This window comes from Helicoverpa armigera, chromosome 2 (assembly GCF_030705265.1).
Source record: "Helicoverpa armigera isolate CAAS_96S chromosome 2, ASM3070526v1, whole genome shotgun sequence".
In the NCBI taxonomy this organism is placed as follows: domain Eukaryota; kingdom Metazoa; phylum Arthropoda; class Insecta; order Lepidoptera; family Noctuidae; genus Helicoverpa; species Helicoverpa armigera.
Genome location: NC_087121.1, coordinates 9,991,608 through 10,010,167, shown reverse-complemented (window position 1 = coordinate 10,010,167; position 18,560 = coordinate 9,991,608). Strand labels below are relative to the sequence as shown.

Here is an 18,560-nt window from a genome sequence, read left to right as displayed (position 1 = left end):
TAAAATCTCCGTGGAACTCTTTTAAAATCAGTAGATTATTTATTAGAATATGTGTTATTATACTTACTTGATCTCAACTAATTGGATTTATATAAAATCTAAAGTTATACTATTCCATATTGATACCTAATAGTTAATAATACGGGGTGAAGCATCGCTCAACTTGTCTATGCTAATACTACAAAAAGTTACCTATTTTTTAGTTTGTGAGGTCCTAATATTTCGTGATAAGTTTAAGATTTGATAACACTATAGCTTTTTGGAATAACCAAGCCGATTTTGATTAAGAAATCAAAATCTTTTTTTGCAAAAATTAAAAATTATTTATAATAACTAAAAAATAATTTATTCGATTATGGAAGGCAATTCCAATTGCCCCGCGAATGATACCGCGACATGAATTTAGTCTGATTTAAATGAATTATGCCCGTTTTCACCAACGAATACCTAAATTTAGGGAGCATTTACGGAACACTTAATAAGAATTTCATTTTCACCAAAGCCTAGGTGTCAATTTTAACCTAAAAATTTCACTTAAACTTGGGAGCCCGATTGATGCCTGCTTAAACAACTCCTATCATTATCATTGCAGAATACAAACATATTTTGAACCGTTTCTGGCGATGGATAGTGAAATGTACCTTTATATGTTATGTAACACCAAAAATACCATGTTTAAAAAGCAAAAAAAATAATTAAATGTAAACTTTTAGAAAGTTTAGAAGCTGTGGAGGTTGTGGATATGTAAAATAATAATCATTAGAAGACCACGTACCTATCTTACGTGAAAGAGCAGATGTCTGAGAAAAAAGTACGATGATCATGACTTTTTTATAAGATTATAGGTTATCACTTGCTATGAATGCACTTGCTAGGTCGTGATGTCGCTGAATTATTCAAAAATAGGACGTCCTGCATGTCCATAAATATACAGACCATAACAGATGCAAATCTGGTAATCACTGATGTAGTTTCGCGGTGGCCGGGACAACTATAGGCCTATTCAGACCTAAGCGGTATTCGCTACCGTCTACGGCAGAGAAAACCCTGTGGGTATGCGGTAATATGACTGTTCAGACCTAAGCGGTATTCGCTACCACCTGCGACAGAGAAAACCCAGTGGGTATGCGTTAATATTCCTGTTGATGTTCGGGATGCATGCCGCTGCTGCCGCGCGGTATGTACTTCTACCCACAGCGGCAGTGGATATCGCTCAGGTCACTCTAGCCGCGGTATAGTTATCGGCACGGATATTGAGCCCTGACCTTCACCTGCGCAGAAGCCATTTATTGGTTTATTGCCTTGTGTACAGTGCGCAAAGCGATCCCCACTCTTCCGCCGAGAGCTGAATATCCGTGCCGGTAACTATACTTGATACTAAATACCTGAGCGAAACCGGCGCGGTATCTACCTCTACCCACAGCGGCAGCGAATATCGCTCAGGTTTGAATAGGCCTTAAATACCATGATTCGAAAATGGTGAATATGGAGGAGCCTATCTCCTAGGTGATAGGGGATACCCTCTGGAGGTAAGAAGTAGGCTAACATTGAACATAATAAATTATGTAAATTAAAACAAAGATAGTAAACAAATATTTTAATATTAGTCCTCATATGATGTACCAAACATTATCATCATCCTCCTGCACCAATTCAATTTGAGGTGGGCTGGGCGCAGCATGTTTTTACACGTCTTTCCAATTTCTCGCACCACCTGAAACTAAATAAATATATAATTTTAACCCCATACTTAAATCCATCAACTCATGGAGAACAAAAATACAATGAAGCCGACAGTAAAACAAGGAACACAGTTGTACGGCAATATCTTAATACACTATATTATTATACACAGATATTATTCACATTTACCTGTAAAGGGTTCCTGTCGCATTAAAACTATTTGTGACTGGATCCAAGCTTTGTTTTTGGCTTCGTTCGTGGTCCCATCCGTTTTTTGTTTAATATTGTGTCTCTATGAGACGTCAGCAATTTCACTAGCTTGTCTTTTTCTTCTGCAAGAAAGGTTTATCCTCGTTTCCTCTTCTCTGCCAAAATAAACTTATCTATTCAACAATAATAAACCCAAAATTAACCTCACTCTATGTACACATACACATCAGTCAATTTGACAAACGCGCGAATGACATAGGTAAAAATTCACCTATAGAAAACCTCTTTACTGTTTTATTGCAGAAAACATAGCGTAATGTAGTTTAAGTTAAATTAAAATAACATCACAAGAAAAAAAACTCACAGGCTTTAGTAATATATACTCGATAGACGTTTATTTCTTAAGAAGTACAGAAAAATCATTTTATCGATAAAATATCGACTTTGCATTATCGTTTGTACAACTAGTAATCTGTCACTTACTTAAGGGATCCATGTACAAGTGTGGTGAAAATGAATTTAGGTAGGTGTCAAATTGGGAGGGATCCTTACTAAAAGTAGCATTTAGATAGGGAAACGGTAAGAGGTTGTTGGTGAAAACGGGCATTACTGTCTAAATTAAGACCCAAGATTTATAGCCGCGAAAACTGAATCATACAGAACAATTCTATCAAATATACAATTACAATTTATATGAACAATTAGGTAGGTATTATAAATAGCCCGTCAAATTGGAAGGTTATACCTATTACACTTTATTAATTGACTAGAGTCCGCCCGCGGTTTCACCCGCGTCTCGAGGGAATTACTTCGCGAACACGGGTTCGCGAACTTGGATAAAAATCCGCCAAGTGCGAGTCGGACTCGCGCACGAGGGGTTCCGTACCATTATTTTTAAAACGGACGAAAAATCACGTTTGTTGTATGGGAGTCCCCCAAAATATTTATATTATTCTAGTTTTCAGTATTTGTTGTTATAGCGGCAACAGAAATACATAATCTGTGAAAATTTCAACTCTCTAACTATCACGGTTCATGAGATACAGCCTGACGGACGGACGGACAGAGGAGCAATACAATAGGGTCCCGTTTACCCTTTGGGTACGGAACCCTAAAAAGTATCGTGTGTTTTAAGTTTGACCCCTATATTTGACAACTTCATTTAGCCGATAAAGCGTGATTGTGGACCAAACATGAAAAGGCCTTAACCCACAAACTTTCATCATCATCAGCCCTTTTTCGTCGTCCCACCTTTCACCCAGAGATGAACAAACTTTCTCATTTCTAATATTGGATAGTAGGATTAATTTGCAAGCACAAAACCGGTATTCTCAGATTGATTAAGAAAATACGAATATAGCCGTCATTTGTCTCTAATAAAATACGAATCTGTCATTAAAGTTAATGAATTTAATTTATTCAAACCGTTAATTTCTGTTTGCAGAATAATTTCATTTACTTTGTAGTGATTTTGCGGCTTTCATTTTATATTTGCAGGCCCTGAAAATTATTCATTCATTTTATTCGTATTATAAGCAATTTTTAATTAAATACCGTTGAATTTATGTTGGATTTTAATATAGAATTGTATTTTGATGACTGAATGAAATGGAATGTATGAAATAAATAAAAATGTCTCTGAAAGAGATATCTAATATGTTTAAAGAGTTCATCTTCTTACTACGGGTGTACCGTATTTCTGATACAAAAGATGGTTTAAATATGACTCTACAGTACAAAAGAAGTACCTGCTTACTTAGTACTTCAATTAAGTTAGTATCTAAGTTAAATCAATATTTCTCAAAATCCACCAATCACTAGCGCTTTAGTTTACAGACAAAACAATAAAAATAATACCCAACTGCCAAATTAAAAACAGGAAAAGGCAAACGAAATAATTACTTTCATACCTTCACTAATAACGTATTTAGTGCTTAAGTAAGTACAAAATGGTGTCTGATTAATTCCTAATTAATCGGCAATATCGGAGAACCTGTTGGCCAAATCTGTTCATAATGATTGATGTATGGATCGTCGCCAAAAGATGTGCTGTCTTGTGATCGATATAAGTAAACAATATGATTGTATCACACTTCAAAGTGATGATCAGGAAATGAGTTATCGATTAAGTATTTCATACATTTCTTACAAAAAAAGAATCAGGTTTGTATTTGTTCCATCTCCACCAAGCACCAACCTCTCATGTATTCAATGAGTGTGTGGGTTCGATTCCAGGTCAGGCAAGTACCAATGCAACTGTTCTAAGTTTGTATGTACTTACGTGTATACTTTCTAAGTATATCTTAGACACCAATGACTGATAAAAAGGTGAAGGACAACATCTCGAGGTAACCTGGACTATTTAGTCTGAAATCACCAACCCGCATTGAGCAAGAGTGTAGTGATTAATGCTCAATCCTTCTCCGTGTGAGAGGAGGCCTGTGCCCAGAAGTGGGACGATAAAAAGGCATTGGTTTTTGAGGTATCAGAATATTTTTATTTGCGCTATCTGTTTTTTAAGGGTTCCGTAGCCAAAGGGTAAACGTGACCCTATCACCCTATTGTTTTCGCTCCTCTGTCCTTCCGTTCGTCCGTCACCAGGCTGTATCTCATGAACCGTGATAGTTAGAGAGTTGAAATTTTCACAGATGATGTATTTTTAAGCAGTGTGAAGCTACCCAAAGTACAGTGACATCTCTCGGTTAATTGGGTAACTAATTCGTAAAAACTAGATGCGTTATCGATCGATCGATCGTGTGAATCGATTTTAATATAATTTCCAAGAAGATACATTCGGGATTATTAAATGTAATTTACATCCCTCGAACATTGAGTTCGCTCACTAAAAGTGAAGTAAAATTGCTCACATTTACAAATTCAAACGTTTTATTAAGTTGTAAGATAATAAAATTCATAGGTAAAACATCATATTATTGTCATCAAGCTACATAATGAGACAGAACTTTAGTGTGGTGTTTAGCTTTCGTTTGTGCCAGACTCACAATCTGTGCATTGCTGTACATATAACTAAAAGATGATGAGGGACAGGAACTCGGTTATCTACTACCTACTTCTGACTTTCCACTCCACTAAGAAAATAATTTTTCGACACCCGAGTTCTTTCAACGTATTCTATCGGTTGCGAAAATAGTTCTACTTTGGGTGACTTCTCGCAGACGAACTTAGCCCTCGACACAGAGGGCCCGTCGTCCAGAGTCCCAGGTCGAATAATAGCTGCGTAATTGTCATTGCCTCCCCTATTATCTGGCTGTCCGGGATCCCAGTCGTTAAACACATCTTCTAGTCTATCACCTGGAAGAGAACAGAACATCAGATACTCGTATTCTCGAGTTGTAAGTGTTTGAACAAACAAGTCTTGGTTTGATATACATAGGTACTAGCCGTTTTCCAACTACTGCCCGTACTGTGATAAAATATAGTCTATGGCACTGTTAAAGATTTTTTCAAATCGATTCAATAATTTTGGGGCCTTTCAATAAAAAATAAAGAAGGATTACCGTTAAGCGTCACCCATGTACGGTGGTCTCCACCATATGCTCGCATGCCGATGTGAAATTTCTCCCATCTGTCACTCTTGTCACTGGGACGAGCTGGGAACATGTCTTTGATGACGAGAGCCTCTTCTTTGTTGTTGATGACGACCAAGTGGCCCCCCTCAGCAGCGCATACCTCATACGCATGGTACCAAGTTTTCTCATCAAAGTGGACCTTGTAGCAGCTGCCTGTGCGCTTATTGAGGTGATATGCTGAAATTTAATTGATACTTATTTGAAAAATCGTGTGATACTCGTATCAACAATAGACATAGTAGAAATAAAGATAAACTTCATATACCTAAACAACGCACAGCAATGTTCAGTAAAAACTCATATTGCATAGCTATTAGAATTTATAACCAATAACCTAATTACCTAAAGAATGAAACATTGAAGATATTTTTAAAAAAATATTTGCCATGCTGATTGATAAGTGTTACTACTCTGTCAAGGATTACTTAAATGATGCAATGTAATATGAATGTATAATGTTTATTTATGATAATGTTTCCTGCAATTTATCTGTAATGTATTTACTTTCGCATTTAAAAATGTTGATAGTTTATATTGATTTTGTTAGTTTAGAAGTTTAATATCTGTACGCCAGTAATGACCGCCTTAACGTACTGTATTCTGACAAATAAAATTATCTTTATCTGTAAGGGTACAAGATGAACTGCGCATTGGTAACCACTTATTTTGAATCAAAATATCTTTTTACGAGAGTTTTAATTTATGTGTGTGTGTGTGAAGTGTGTGTTTGAAGCACTAATTCTTAGTTTAGAATACCGAGACATTAGAGGACAATCTATACTGACTACTCCTAGTTTAGTTCTGAAACTGACAACAGGTGTGTATATGTGATGGAAGCTCTGCAAATGCGCTGCAGAACAATTTTTTGCCACTTTGTCTGTACTTACCGTCGTCAAAGGTGCCACATTCGTTCATGGTTCTATCCTCGAACTTCCTATAGCATATGTAGGGAAGCGAGTCCTTACATGAAGTGACATTCATGTAATGTGAGGATCCATTGACGGCCATAGTCAGGCAGAGCCCTGATACATCTGGGTATGTCTGTGGAGCCCAGTTTATTTCCATGTCAGACAACGGCACTCCTGTAACGGAGAAAACAGTCCATAATAAAAACTATCTGGTTGTCTATGATAAACTTTGATGAGTTAACTGGAATCATGAATGAAGAAGATTACGATATCAGAAAGGTTTGTCTACTAACCTTGTATCGAAACAAAGTCATCACCAGAGTGCAAGTTGTGTGCTCCCAAGAAGATCGGACCGTTAACTCTGTTTCGAACCATTTTTAAGCGAAGAGCATTCACTAGCCCCGCGTCTAGTGGAGACGCCAACACCGCTCCTGATTCAAAAAGTCAAATTTTAATTACACCACATACCATACCTTCATCTGACTAGCTCTCATTGGGGTTAGGTGCCCGTATATGACAAACAAGGTCACACAGGTCGAAGCTTACAGATTGCTCTTTGCAAAATTCATCCATTTTTCTAAACCTAATACACTGAACGAAACGAATTTGAGGATTCTTTACATGACGCTTCTTACACCTTGTCTTCATCAATCGGCAAAGCCAGACGAGTTCAGATGACATCGATCAATCAGATAGAGCAATTAATATTAGCAGGACACCTTAAATGCTAGACAAACATACCCTCGTAGTGACATCTGAGGAAGGCTTGTTCCCAGGTGGTCGGGAACTTGTGCAGCTTCAGCCAGCCCTCCGCCTCGTAGCTGAACAAGTACTGCGGCTTGCTGAGCACGCCATCTGTGTGTCACAGGAATTGAACAGTTTTTTAACATACCATTACAGAAATTATGACAACGCTTAGCATAATTCTATGAGCCGCTCAAGAAGACACAACGATAAACAAACCACAATATGTAATTTTTTACAGGTCACCTGGAGGAGCGACTATTTTATAGTTGATCTGTATTTCATAATTATTTCAAAATGCTTTTTACGTTTGGAACAAGTTTTGTAACTATAATACGTGAAGATTTAGATATTACAAGGACAACAAAGACTTTGCAAATAAAATAACCACGTACTTACCGGTGGCAATCAATAGAAATGACAAACAAATGAAATATGAAGTAATCATATCGATGACCTCACGGGTACAGAAGGAATGCCTTCAGCTGCAGATGACGGATCTTTATATACAGACCTCCGGGTAAACGCCGCCGATAACACATGTAAGTTAAGAGGCTGACAGCACCCAAAACAAAATACGTACGAAAGAGAAGCCTGTTGACGCGACGTTCGTAACGTTCGTAACATACATATAAATTAATAGATTAAAATAATTATGTAAGTTCTGGATTTACATATCGTTAATGTTACAAATTGTATCTATGAACGTTGATAAGTATTGCAGATATTTTGGTTGGAAGATCATTTTAAGTGGTGAGTTTTCAATTTTATTTGTATCGAGAACACCTTTCGAGAACGTGTTTTGAAATTAACAGGATTCTCAGAAATATGTTCAAGATTGATATATATTTTTTTCACCGTCAAAAACTGTATAGATTTGGCACAAAAAATTGTTTGAGACAAGCCAATTTGGTGCTGTCAGCGCCTTAAGAGCAATGTATAAATAGATAATAGAATTTTCGGACAACCCGTACGTACCGACTTATCTATACATACACTCTTTTGCAAAAACAAACGGCCACATATGAGAAACTTGGTTTAAGGACTTAATATTTGTTTTAATGGGCTTTCAGTGACTGGAATATATTACTGTCATCCAAATTTTTAAAGGGGCTTGCGCAAGAGTGTATTCAAAATTTTAATTTTGGAGTATTGTTCAGAAAATGATTGAACCTTGTGCTGGACTAATGCCTTTGTTACATCAAATAATTCTTGAAAGACTGCATAATTGATAGTATTTTTAGCTGCAATGTTCTAAACGGTCTATGAGATGCTGAGGTTAATGGCGATGCTATGAGTCACCATCTTGACCGTGACCAAAACTGGGATGATATTCTATTAGCGTGCGTCAGGGACAGTCCCAGTCGCTTACGTTATCTGTTTGCTGTCATCTTGGTGTTTTGTGGAGTCGCCAATCCAATAACTTTATGAGAAAAGTATTGCTGTTGAATAGTGCCATCAGGCATACACATGAGTGCCAAGTTTTTACCGTATGTATGCCTACAACTTTCGAAAGTTGCCCCCAATTTCAGAAGGTATCTATCATCAGATCCAGAGACTTGATGACTATGAGACCACTTCGAGAGTATATATATTTTATCAAACAAAAAAAGAATCATCAAAATCGATTAATAAATGGCGGAGTAATCGCGTCATCATCTTCCGAGCCTTTTTTCCCAACTATGTTGGGGTCGGCTTCCAGTCTAACCGGACGTAGCTGAGTACCGGTGCTTTACAAGAAGCGACTGCCCTGCCTGACCTCCTCAACCCAGTTACCCGGGCAACCCAATACCCCTTGGTTAGACTGGTGTCAGACTTACTGGCTTCTGACTACCCGTAACGACTGCCAAGGATGTTCAATGACAGCCGGGACCTACAGTTTAACGTGCCATCCGAAACACAGTCATTGGTGTCTAAGATATACTTAGAAAGTACATACAAACTTAGAAAAGTTGCATTGGTACTTGCCTGACCTGGAATCGAACCCGCGCCCTCATACTTGAGAGGTTGGTTCTTTGCCCTCTAGGCCACCACGACTTTTAATCGCGGCGGAGTAATCGCGTAACATACAAAAAAAAGAAAAAAAATACCAATAAATAATTAAGTAAAAATTTTAATTGAGAACCTCCTTTTTTGAAGTCGGTTACAAATAAAGAAGTCACATATTGTTTTCGTTCACCTTAACCCTAGGCTTTTTGTAAGCCAAAACAATGTACCTTATACATTCATTAGACCGAATTATAATTCGGTTTATTATTTTCCTTATTGAAATACTAATATTAAACATTAAAATTAATAATGATGCTGATTTCAAAGAACCAGGTCAGTTTTTTGCACATGAGTGATAACTGTGAGATAAGCAATAGACAGGTTCTATTGCCTATTCAAAACAATTTTTATCGGGACTAGCCTACGATATGTATTACATGATCTTATGGTCAGTGATTAGTTTAACTAATTTTATGTCTTACCCGTCCAATTCAGATAATATTAAGATATGACAGAGCTTAAAAAAACTTATATGAGTATATTGCTCTAGTATTGTATTCTTGCTTTTAGGCACATTTTTTTCAGATCCCGTTTAATTTGCAAGAGCAAAGTAAGCTATTGACCACAAAAGCTTTAATTTAGGCGTTCATGTTGCAATGCAATACAAAATTAGGCACTTTGAAAATGTTTATTTATATATATAGGGACACCAACAGCAAATACAAACTATAAAATAATAAAAAAAACGATAAGTTAAAGTTAAATGAAGAAGACCAAATATAATGTAGGTATGGGTAAAGAAAAACTCTGGCTATTCAAATGTAATGAATTAATGACTATTGTTGTGTTCCCATATGTCTGAAATTGTTTTCCGAAATTGATTGAGGGAGCGAACATGAATATCGTTTTTTTTTAATGACAAAGGCTATTGAACTCTTACATATTCTGATGAGTGGAGCATTGATACCTATGTTAGATTTGTCGTGAGGGATGAAGAACTTTCTGGTAGCGTAGTGTCTTCATTTTAAAGCAGTGCAGGCGCTGTACTTATGGACATCGATGACTAATTTTCTTAGGGTTGAACGCTAAATGTTTGGTGAATGCTCTTTGTATTCCTTCAACTCTTTGTAAATGTGCTGTGTGGAACGGGTTCCAAACAACACCTTCATATTCTAGCCGACTACATAGCAAAGTGTTAAAAAGGATTATCTTAGCATCTTTCTAAGAACGTTATTTATATGTGCTTTAAAACTCAGCCTGTCATCAATGAGTACCCGAGGTATATCATTCCATCCACTCATTTTAGTGGAGTACATATTACATTCATTGTAAGTAGTAGGGACAGAGCTTTTTTTCCAGGAAAATTTTGGGTATTAAGGGTCATACAGTAGGTTATGCACCAGTTCTCGATATTCATCAAACTTCAAACTTCAAACTTCAAATCTTTATTGCAATCATGAGTGTTACAAGGTGTTATAAAATGTAGAGGTACATACATGATACCCTGTTAGGGCGCAGCAATTTTAATATACAATTACTTACAAACTATTTAGTTAATCTTATATATTTAGGCACAACTTATATATTTACTTATATATATTATTATATTCATATATACCTTTATTATTATACTATCATTATATTTATACTACCTCTATTTGCTCTAACATATTATATTTAAATTGTTTTATATTGCACACTATCTTATCACAACACACACTATCAAATCGCTTTGAACAAGTACATATGCTGTCGGTAGGCTTAGCAATTTTTTTGCAGATTTTGAGATCATCAACATATACAGTAGGTTTTGATAATGCTTGGTTTGACTGGTTAGGTCATTAACAAATAGGGAGAACAGGAATCCCTGAGAAACTCCGAATCGTGCGAGAAACATGTAAGAAACCTGGCCATTGACCGCTACGAACTGAGAGCGATTCAGTAAGTAGCTTGTAAACCATCTAAGTGGACCGTTGATCCCGCTATGTTCTAGTTTGGCTACCGAGAGCAGATGACTTACTTTGTCGGAAGCACTGCTATAATCAGTGTATATTGGACACTTCATGTTTTTTGTCCAGGGATTCAAATGTATACAGATACGTATACATTTGAATCCCTGGTTGACAAGGTTGTTTTCAGTAGACCGGCCAGATCGAAATCCATGTTGGCTTCACACATCTATGACTTTAGTGATGATAGGACAGACAAAACAGTCAAAAAGCATCACATATTAATGGAGATTGGTCTATAATTTTTTACATCGCAAGAATCGCTATTTTGTATTCCGGTACTAAGCGAGCTTTTTCCATTCGTCAGGAAATGTTCTGAACTTCAACGAATTTCAGTTAGTGGCTCTGCGAGAGCTTTGCCGCAGTTCTTTGAAAAGACAGGAAGAATTAGATAACAATTAAATAAGCACTTCTTATGTTGTAAATTGTAAGTTATCCGATACTTTTCTTTATCTGCTAACATATTGATGAGAGCCTTACTGAACCAGGGGGGACATTTGGATTTCAACTATAGTTTTTAGTTTTACCTGTTGAGATTATACCATGAAAAAAAGTTCAGCAATGTTATATCAATTAATAACTAAGCTCTTATGTGACTAAAATATACCTATATAATCCTCCTTATCATCTTCATATGTACATTATGTTTCATGACCAATTCAGTCCTTGTAGCGTGTATTGTCCTCCTTGCTTTCGTTGACCTTCAGACATCTCGGAATAGAAGACCCCTTCAGATAGTTATCCATGCAAAGGACGATATTTATAAGTTCTACTTTAAATGTTACACAATATAAAACAATTATGTTCAATAAATAAAACACACAGAAGTTTGATCGACAATATCTCGGTATTCTATTTGCTACATCGATTTAGTTCTGATTAGTAAACTTATCTACAATGATAGACAAATAAATACAAGTATGAAGATTCAACACTTCACATTTCGCCTAATTTCAGAGCACTGTACTGGTGAGGGCTCGAACTGTAATGCTGTAGGCGACTTCTCGCAGACGAACCTGAACTTTGTCGCACCGTTGTCGTCGTCCAGAGTACCAGCTCGGATTATAGTTGCGTAGTGCTGGATGCCTCCCCTGTTATCTGGCTGGCCGGGAGCCCAATTGTTATACACATCGTCTACTCTATCACCTGAAAGAGAACGGAGCATCTGATAAGTTTTCCAATTTCTTTCTGTATTTAACGTGACTTTTTCGACTATCCTCTCTATAAGTTTTGGCATTTCTCTAAGGAATGGCGGCGAAAGTAACAACATTTGAAGTTCAGAAATGCAGTTGCATTTCAAAAGTTTTTGAGATGAAATCAAGTATTGCATGTTATTGATATGTACTTACCGTTAACTGTCATCCAGTCAAGTGGATCGCCATATGCAAACAAGCCGATGAAGAATGTGTCCTGGCCATTGGAAGGAGAAGGGAACATGTTTTTGATGATGAGAGCCTCTTCCTCATCGTCGATGACGACCAAGTGGCCTCCCTCAGCAGCGCAGATCTCATACGCATTGTGCCAAGTCGCCTTCTTATGATGGACCTTGTAGCAGCTGCCTGTCTGCTTATTGAGGTGGTATGCTGGAATCGCAAAGTAATTTAAAAATTCATAAGATGCGATGAAGAGCAGTTTGAAGTGTTTATTCTAAAACACTGGCTTAGGTCTGATAGTGATAGCAGATATACATATATCTGATGGAAGCTCCGCAAATCGGGAAGTTGCAGAGCAATGTTTTGCCACTTTGTACTTACCGTCGTCAAAGGTGCCACATTTGTTCATGGTTCTGTTATCAAGCTTCCTATAGCATATGTAGGGAAGCGAGTCCTTGCATGAAGTGACATTCATGTATTGTGAGGGTCCATTGACAGTCGTAGTCAGGCAGAGCCCTGATACATCTGGGCTAGTTTGTAGAGCCCAGTTAATTTTCATGTTAGACAACGGCACTCCTGTAACATGGAAACCATATAATGTATCGTACAGATAATAAGAACTGACTTGTTGCACGAAAGAAAGGAAGAATAGAATAATGACGGCTTGATTTTCCTGAACAGTTTCCGATAAAGTGTAACAACTAACCTTCCACAGAAACAAAGTGATGACTAGAGTGCAAGTTATGTGTTCCCAAGAAGATCGGACCGTTAACTCCGTTTTGAGCCATTGTTGAGCGAATAGCATTCACCAGCCCCGCGTCTAGTGGAGACGCTAACACTGCGCCTGAAAACAAAATATAGTTCATTTTACTGTTGCTCAGTAAACTTCTGTGTTGAGAAGAGGAACATTAAGAGGGAGAGGAACTACCTTCGTAGCTGCATATCTGGAGAGCCTTCTCCCAAGAAGCGGGGAACGTGTGCAGCTTCAGCCAGCCCTCTGCTTCGGTGCTGAACAAGTACTGCGGCTTGCAGAGCTGGCTGTCTGTGTGGCAAACAATAAGAAATACACTACGGTATACTTGCTCATCGGGGGACAAAAAGAAAACGCAATACGATGCTTCAATAAATTGTAATCTACGGCTTGGATACAATTACGGAAAAAGCGTCACTTTATAATCAATATAAGAACATACGACATAGCATATACCTAATCCTCGTAAAACAAATTAGAATGACAATTAGAATCGTATTCTTAAAGCAAAAAAAAATTGTCTTGAGATAATGCAGGTATGTACTACATGCTATATTCCAACTTGAAATGGCAAACATATCACTATTACAAGAGTAGTTAAACAATATCTTACTTACCAGCTGCGATCAGCAAGTATGACAAACCAACTAGATATATCGTCAGCATGTCAGCGCTTGCACGGGTACTGCAGGAATGACTACAACTTGCAATAACGGGCTTTTATATATTTTTTATATTTTGGAGGAGAAATTTTTTGATAAGAAAATGGTCAATGATAATAAACTGTAAACATTAATTCTGCTGCTAAAAATATTCTCTGCACGATTTAATCAGGATGTTTACATTTACCGAACAAAACAAAATCTTACAACATTTTCGTCTCACCTATATTTCTTTACCGCTACATGACGACTTTCAGTTATCAGACATTTGTGGTAGCATGAAGCTTCTGACTAACGGCCAGTTTCTTCATCAAACATAAAAGTCAAAGTAATGTCTAAAAAAAAGTAACGGTCAAATTCGTTTTTTCAAGGCTAAAGTAACAGCAAAACTAATAGAAAAAGCGAATTTGACCGTTACTTTTACTTTAGACATTACTTTGATTTTTACTTTTGATGAAGAAATTGGCTGTTAGAAATAAATACGAATTTAACATTCACAACAATAAAACATTCATCGCTGCTCATTTGTCGATAGAAACCCTGTAAGTGACAAATTAAAACTGACGGAAGGCTCCAGGAATCGGTGTCTGGTGTTGACGGTGTTAATTTGGCCACCGACTTCTTGTAATTAGGGTTCCGTACCCAAAGGGTAAAACGGGACCCTATTGTTTTCGCTCCTCTGTCCGTCCGTCCGTCTGTCACCAGGCTATATCTCATGAACCGAGATAGTTAGAGAGTTGAAATTTTCACAGATGATGTATTTCTATTGCCGATATATCAAGAAATACTGAAAACTAGAATAAAATGCTCCGATACGGAACCCTTCGTGCGCGAGTCCGACTCGCACTTGGCCGGTTTTTTTTTTGTTGATGATTGTTATTTTTATATACAGTAGAATTCATATATAACGACTTCGCTTATAACAACTAATCGGTTTTAGCGACGATAATCTTTACTCAAGTTAGGTTTCGTATATAGGTACTAAGACAATATAACCGTTTAGTGCGACTCCGGTTTAAGCGACCAACTGCTTATAGCGACCAATATTTATTATAATACGTCCGGTTAAAACGACACACGCGCCATGTTTTGTTTACCTACGCACTCGCACCCCCCGCCCCGCGTTCGTATCTCTACAAACATTCTAAAACCAAAATAAGCCAAATCGGTCCAGCCATTCCGGAGTTTTAGTCAGACCAACGAACAGCAATTCATTTTTATATACTAGCTGACCCAACAAACTTCGTATCGTTTAAACCTTCCCTGGACCTCTACAAACATTTTAAAACCAAAATCAGCTCAATCGGCGCAGCCGTTCTCGAGTTTTAGCGAGACTAACGAACAGCAATTCATTTATATATATATAGAGATAATAATATGTATTCGTAAGTTATGTATGTATGTACAAATTAAGTTATGTACTTAAGAAATAATCCATCCGTTTTGTGCGTCGTCCGGTTAGTACGACATAGTATCATCGGTCCCTTGAAGGTCGTTATATCCGGATTCTACTGTATATTAGTTTTTTCCTTAGTATTGTAATAATAAATTATTTATTTATTGTATTTTCTATGGGCTTAAGTTGCCTGATGTAGAGGAATAAACAAAACTATAGGTAGTACCTATATGTAACAACTTTATCAAATCGGGCATCAAATATTCCATGCACCAGAATTAATGTTTACAGTATGTATATTATCATAGCATACCCATTTTTTTATCAATGACCTCCAAAGGTTATATAAAAGCCCGTTATTGTAAGTTGTAGTCATTCCTGCAGTACCCGTGCAAGCGCTGACATGCTGACGATATATCTAGTTTGTTTGTCATACTTGCTGATTGCAGCTGGTAAGTAACATATTGTTCAACTAGTAATTAGTCGGTAATAGTGATAAGTTTGCCATTTCAAGTAGGAATATAGGTACCATGTACAGTCAACTTCAGGTCAATGGTAACAGTTTTATAGGAAAATCGTACTTATTGCTATTGAGTTAAGGTGCATGACAGTTACCACTGATGTGCAGTCTGCCGTACGTACCTGCAATATCTCAAAACTATTTATTTGCTTTAAGAAGACTATCTTAATTGTCATTCTAATTTGTTTTACGAGTATTATGTTCTTAAATTGATTATGAAGTGACGCTTTTTTTGTAATTGTATTTAAGCCGTAGATTATAATTTATTGAAGCATCGTGTTGTGTTTTCATTTTTGTCCCCCGATGAGCAAGTAAATCGTAGTGTATTTCTTATTGTTTGCCACACAGACAGCCAGCGCTGCAAGCCGCAGTACTTGTTCAGCACCGAAGCAGAGGGCTGGCTGAAGCTGCACACGTACCCCGCTTCTTGGGAGAAAGCTCTCCAGATATGCAGCTACGAAGGTAGTTCCTCTCCCTCTTAATGTTCCTCTTCTCAACACAGAACTTTACTGAGCAACACTAAAATGAACTATATTTTGTTTTCAGGCGCAGTGTTAGCGTCTCCACTAGACGCGGGGCTGGTGAATGCTATTCGCTCAACAATAGCTCAAAACGGAGTTAACGGTCCGATCTTCCTGGGAACACATAACTTGCACTCTGGAGATCACTATGTTTCTGTGGAAGGTTAGAAGATATATTCTTTGTAACTGATTAGGAAAATCCAGAAGTTATAATTACTACTATACTCTTCCTTTCTTTTGTACAACGAGTCAGTTCTTATTATTTGTACGATAAATTATATGATTTGACTGTTGCAGGAGTGCCGTCGTCTGATATGGAAATAAACTGGGCTCCACAAACTAGCCCAGATGTATCAGGGCTCTGCCTGACTACGACTGTCAATGGACCCTCACAAAACATGAATGTCACTTCATGCAAGGACTCGCTTCCCTACATATGCTATAGGAAGCTCGATAACAGAACCATGAACAAATGTGGCACCTTTGACGACGGTAAGTACAAAGTGGCAAACAATTGCTCTGCAGCACATCTGCGGAGCTTTCATCAAAATTATGAAGTGATCATGCAAGGACTCGCTTCCCTACATATGCTATAGAAAGCTCAACAGTAATCGCTTGAACGAATGTGGCACCTTTGACAGAGGTAAGTACATCATAAGCGCTGCAGCACTTATATTATCTATCGTCGGTCATCACTGACAGAACTCAACCATTAGTGTGGTACACAAGGCACTCCTATTTTGCGTGTAGTATTCTAAACCTATCCGTGTATCGGACGATCGCTCACTCTTACTCTCTTACTCTTACTCTCAGCCGGTGCTGCTATGGTCGGTAGATGGTAGATGGCATACAATTTGGTATTGATGACTAAAAAACAATGTTTAGCGTTTCGACAATTTATTCAGCATTAGCATTAGCACAGCACATTCAACACGACACCACTTGCGATAAACTGAGGTAGGTACTCTTCGTGATTATGATGATGATTTATTGAATAAGTAATTGGTTTGGAGTGATCGCCGCTGCTCGAGTTTCTTAAACTTGATCTTGAACTTCGTGTCGTTTTATAAAATATGTTTCAGTTACTCTCAAATAATTTCAGCGTACCACCTCAACAAGCAGACAGGCAGCTGCTACAAGGTCCACCATAAGAAGGCGACTTGGCACAATGCGTATGAGATATGTGCTGCTGAGGGAGGTCACTTGGTCGTCATCGACGATGAGGAAGAGGCTCTCGTCATCAAAAACATGTTCCCTACTCCCCCTAATGGCAAGGTTGACAAGTGGGACGCATTCTTCATCGGCTTGTTTGCATATGGCGATCCACTTGAATGGATGACAGTTAACGGTAAATACCAATAACATTATAAGTGTTTATTCTTTTTAGTACAATAATTTTGTGATACGAGTGTTTTATAATATTCCCTCTGTGCTATTTACAACTGTGAATGAATAAAGTAAATCCTTGCATTAACGATCATGCAGTACTTGATTTCATATCAAGTTAATTTGCATTTCTGAAACGTTAATCATTGAAGTTACTATCGCAGCCTTTTCTCAGAGAAATGCCAAAATGTTTAGAGAGGATAATAGAAAAAGTCACCGTATATACAGAAAATTATAAAACTTAACAGATGCTCTGTTCTCTTTCAGGTGATAGACTAGACGATGTGTATAACTATTGGGAACCTGGCCAGCCAGAAAACACGGGACGCGTCGCAAGTATAATCCGAACTGGTAATTTAGACGACATCAACAGTGACAAACTGCTCATGTTCGTCTGCGAGAAGTCGCCTACAGCGTTACTGTTCGAGCCCTCACCAGTACAGTACTCTGAAAATGGACGATTTGTGAAGTGTTAAAAGCTTCATAATTGTATTTATTTATCTTTAATTTTCTCTGAACTAAAGTGAAGTGGGAAATAGAGTACCTACCATCATTTTTTCCATCAAACTTCTGTGGTTTTTTTTATTGAACATCGTTATTTCATTTAATACACTCACCACAACGTGGCTTTTAATTGATTACAAAAACCCATTTTTTGTAGCAAGATTCTAGGGCTGCAAGGCATCACTTGTTTTGTTTGAAATGTAAAATGAGATCATAATAATTATTGTATACTTGCTGCCATAAACCGAGGGAAACTATGTTACTATTATTAATGAAGTAATAGATAATAGAATTTAAAAAAGTCGTGGTTACCT

General features: G+C 37.4%; 3 protein-coding genes across 4 annotated transcripts; 1 reads left to right on the top strand and 2 right to left on the bottom strand.

Annotated features, from left to right (window-relative positions):
- Positions 1-1,584: 1,584 nt before the first annotated feature.
- Positions 1,585-7,654, bottom strand: LOC110382489 (secretory phospholipase A2 receptor). Of its 2 annotated transcripts, none has more exons than XM_064039695.1 (8): positions 7,535-7,654; positions 7,133-7,246; positions 6,685-6,822; positions 6,371-6,565; positions 5,412-5,660; positions 2,377-5,205; positions 1,873-2,015; positions 1,585-1,720 (listed from the first exon to the last, which is right to left on the bottom strand). In XM_064039695.1, exons 1-6 carry the CDS (start codon positions 7,581-7,583, stop codon positions 4,961-4,963), a joined length of 990 nt encoding a protein of 329 aa, XP_063895765.1. In that variant the 5' UTR covers positions 7,584-7,654; the 3' UTR covers positions 1,585-1,720; positions 1,873-2,015; positions 2,377-4,960. The 2 variants fall into 2 exon arrangements, with proteins under 2 accessions (XP_063895765.1, XP_063895767.1); XM_064039697.1 differs by having other exon boundaries at positions 1,585-1,714.
- A 4,307-nt stretch (positions 7,655-11,961) lies between these two features.
- On the bottom strand, positions 11,962-14,022 carry LOC110382500 (secretory phospholipase A2 receptor). The gene is made up of 6 exons (XM_064039686.1): positions 13,875-14,022; positions 13,435-13,548; positions 13,213-13,350; positions 12,888-13,082; positions 12,483-12,716; positions 11,962-12,279 (listed from the first exon to the last, which is right to left on the bottom strand). The coding sequence occupies exons 1-6, from the start codon at positions 13,921-13,923 to the stop codon at positions 12,062-12,064; spliced, it is 948 nt and encodes a 315-aa protein (XP_063895756.1). The 5' UTR covers positions 13,924-14,022; the 3' UTR covers positions 11,962-12,061.
- Positions 14,023-15,632: 1,610 nt separating this feature from the next.
- On the top strand, positions 15,633-18,309 carry LOC110382498 (secretory phospholipase A2 receptor). Its single transcript, XM_021343110.3, has 6 exons — positions 15,633-15,767; positions 16,184-16,297; positions 16,382-16,519; positions 16,654-16,848; positions 17,459-17,704; positions 18,010-18,309. Exons 1-6 carry the CDS (start codon positions 15,719-15,721, stop codon positions 18,216-18,218), a joined length of 951 nt encoding a protein of 316 aa, XP_021198785.3. The 5' UTR covers positions 15,633-15,718; the 3' UTR covers positions 18,219-18,309.
- The last annotated feature ends 251 nt before the right edge of the window (positions 18,310-18,560 follow it).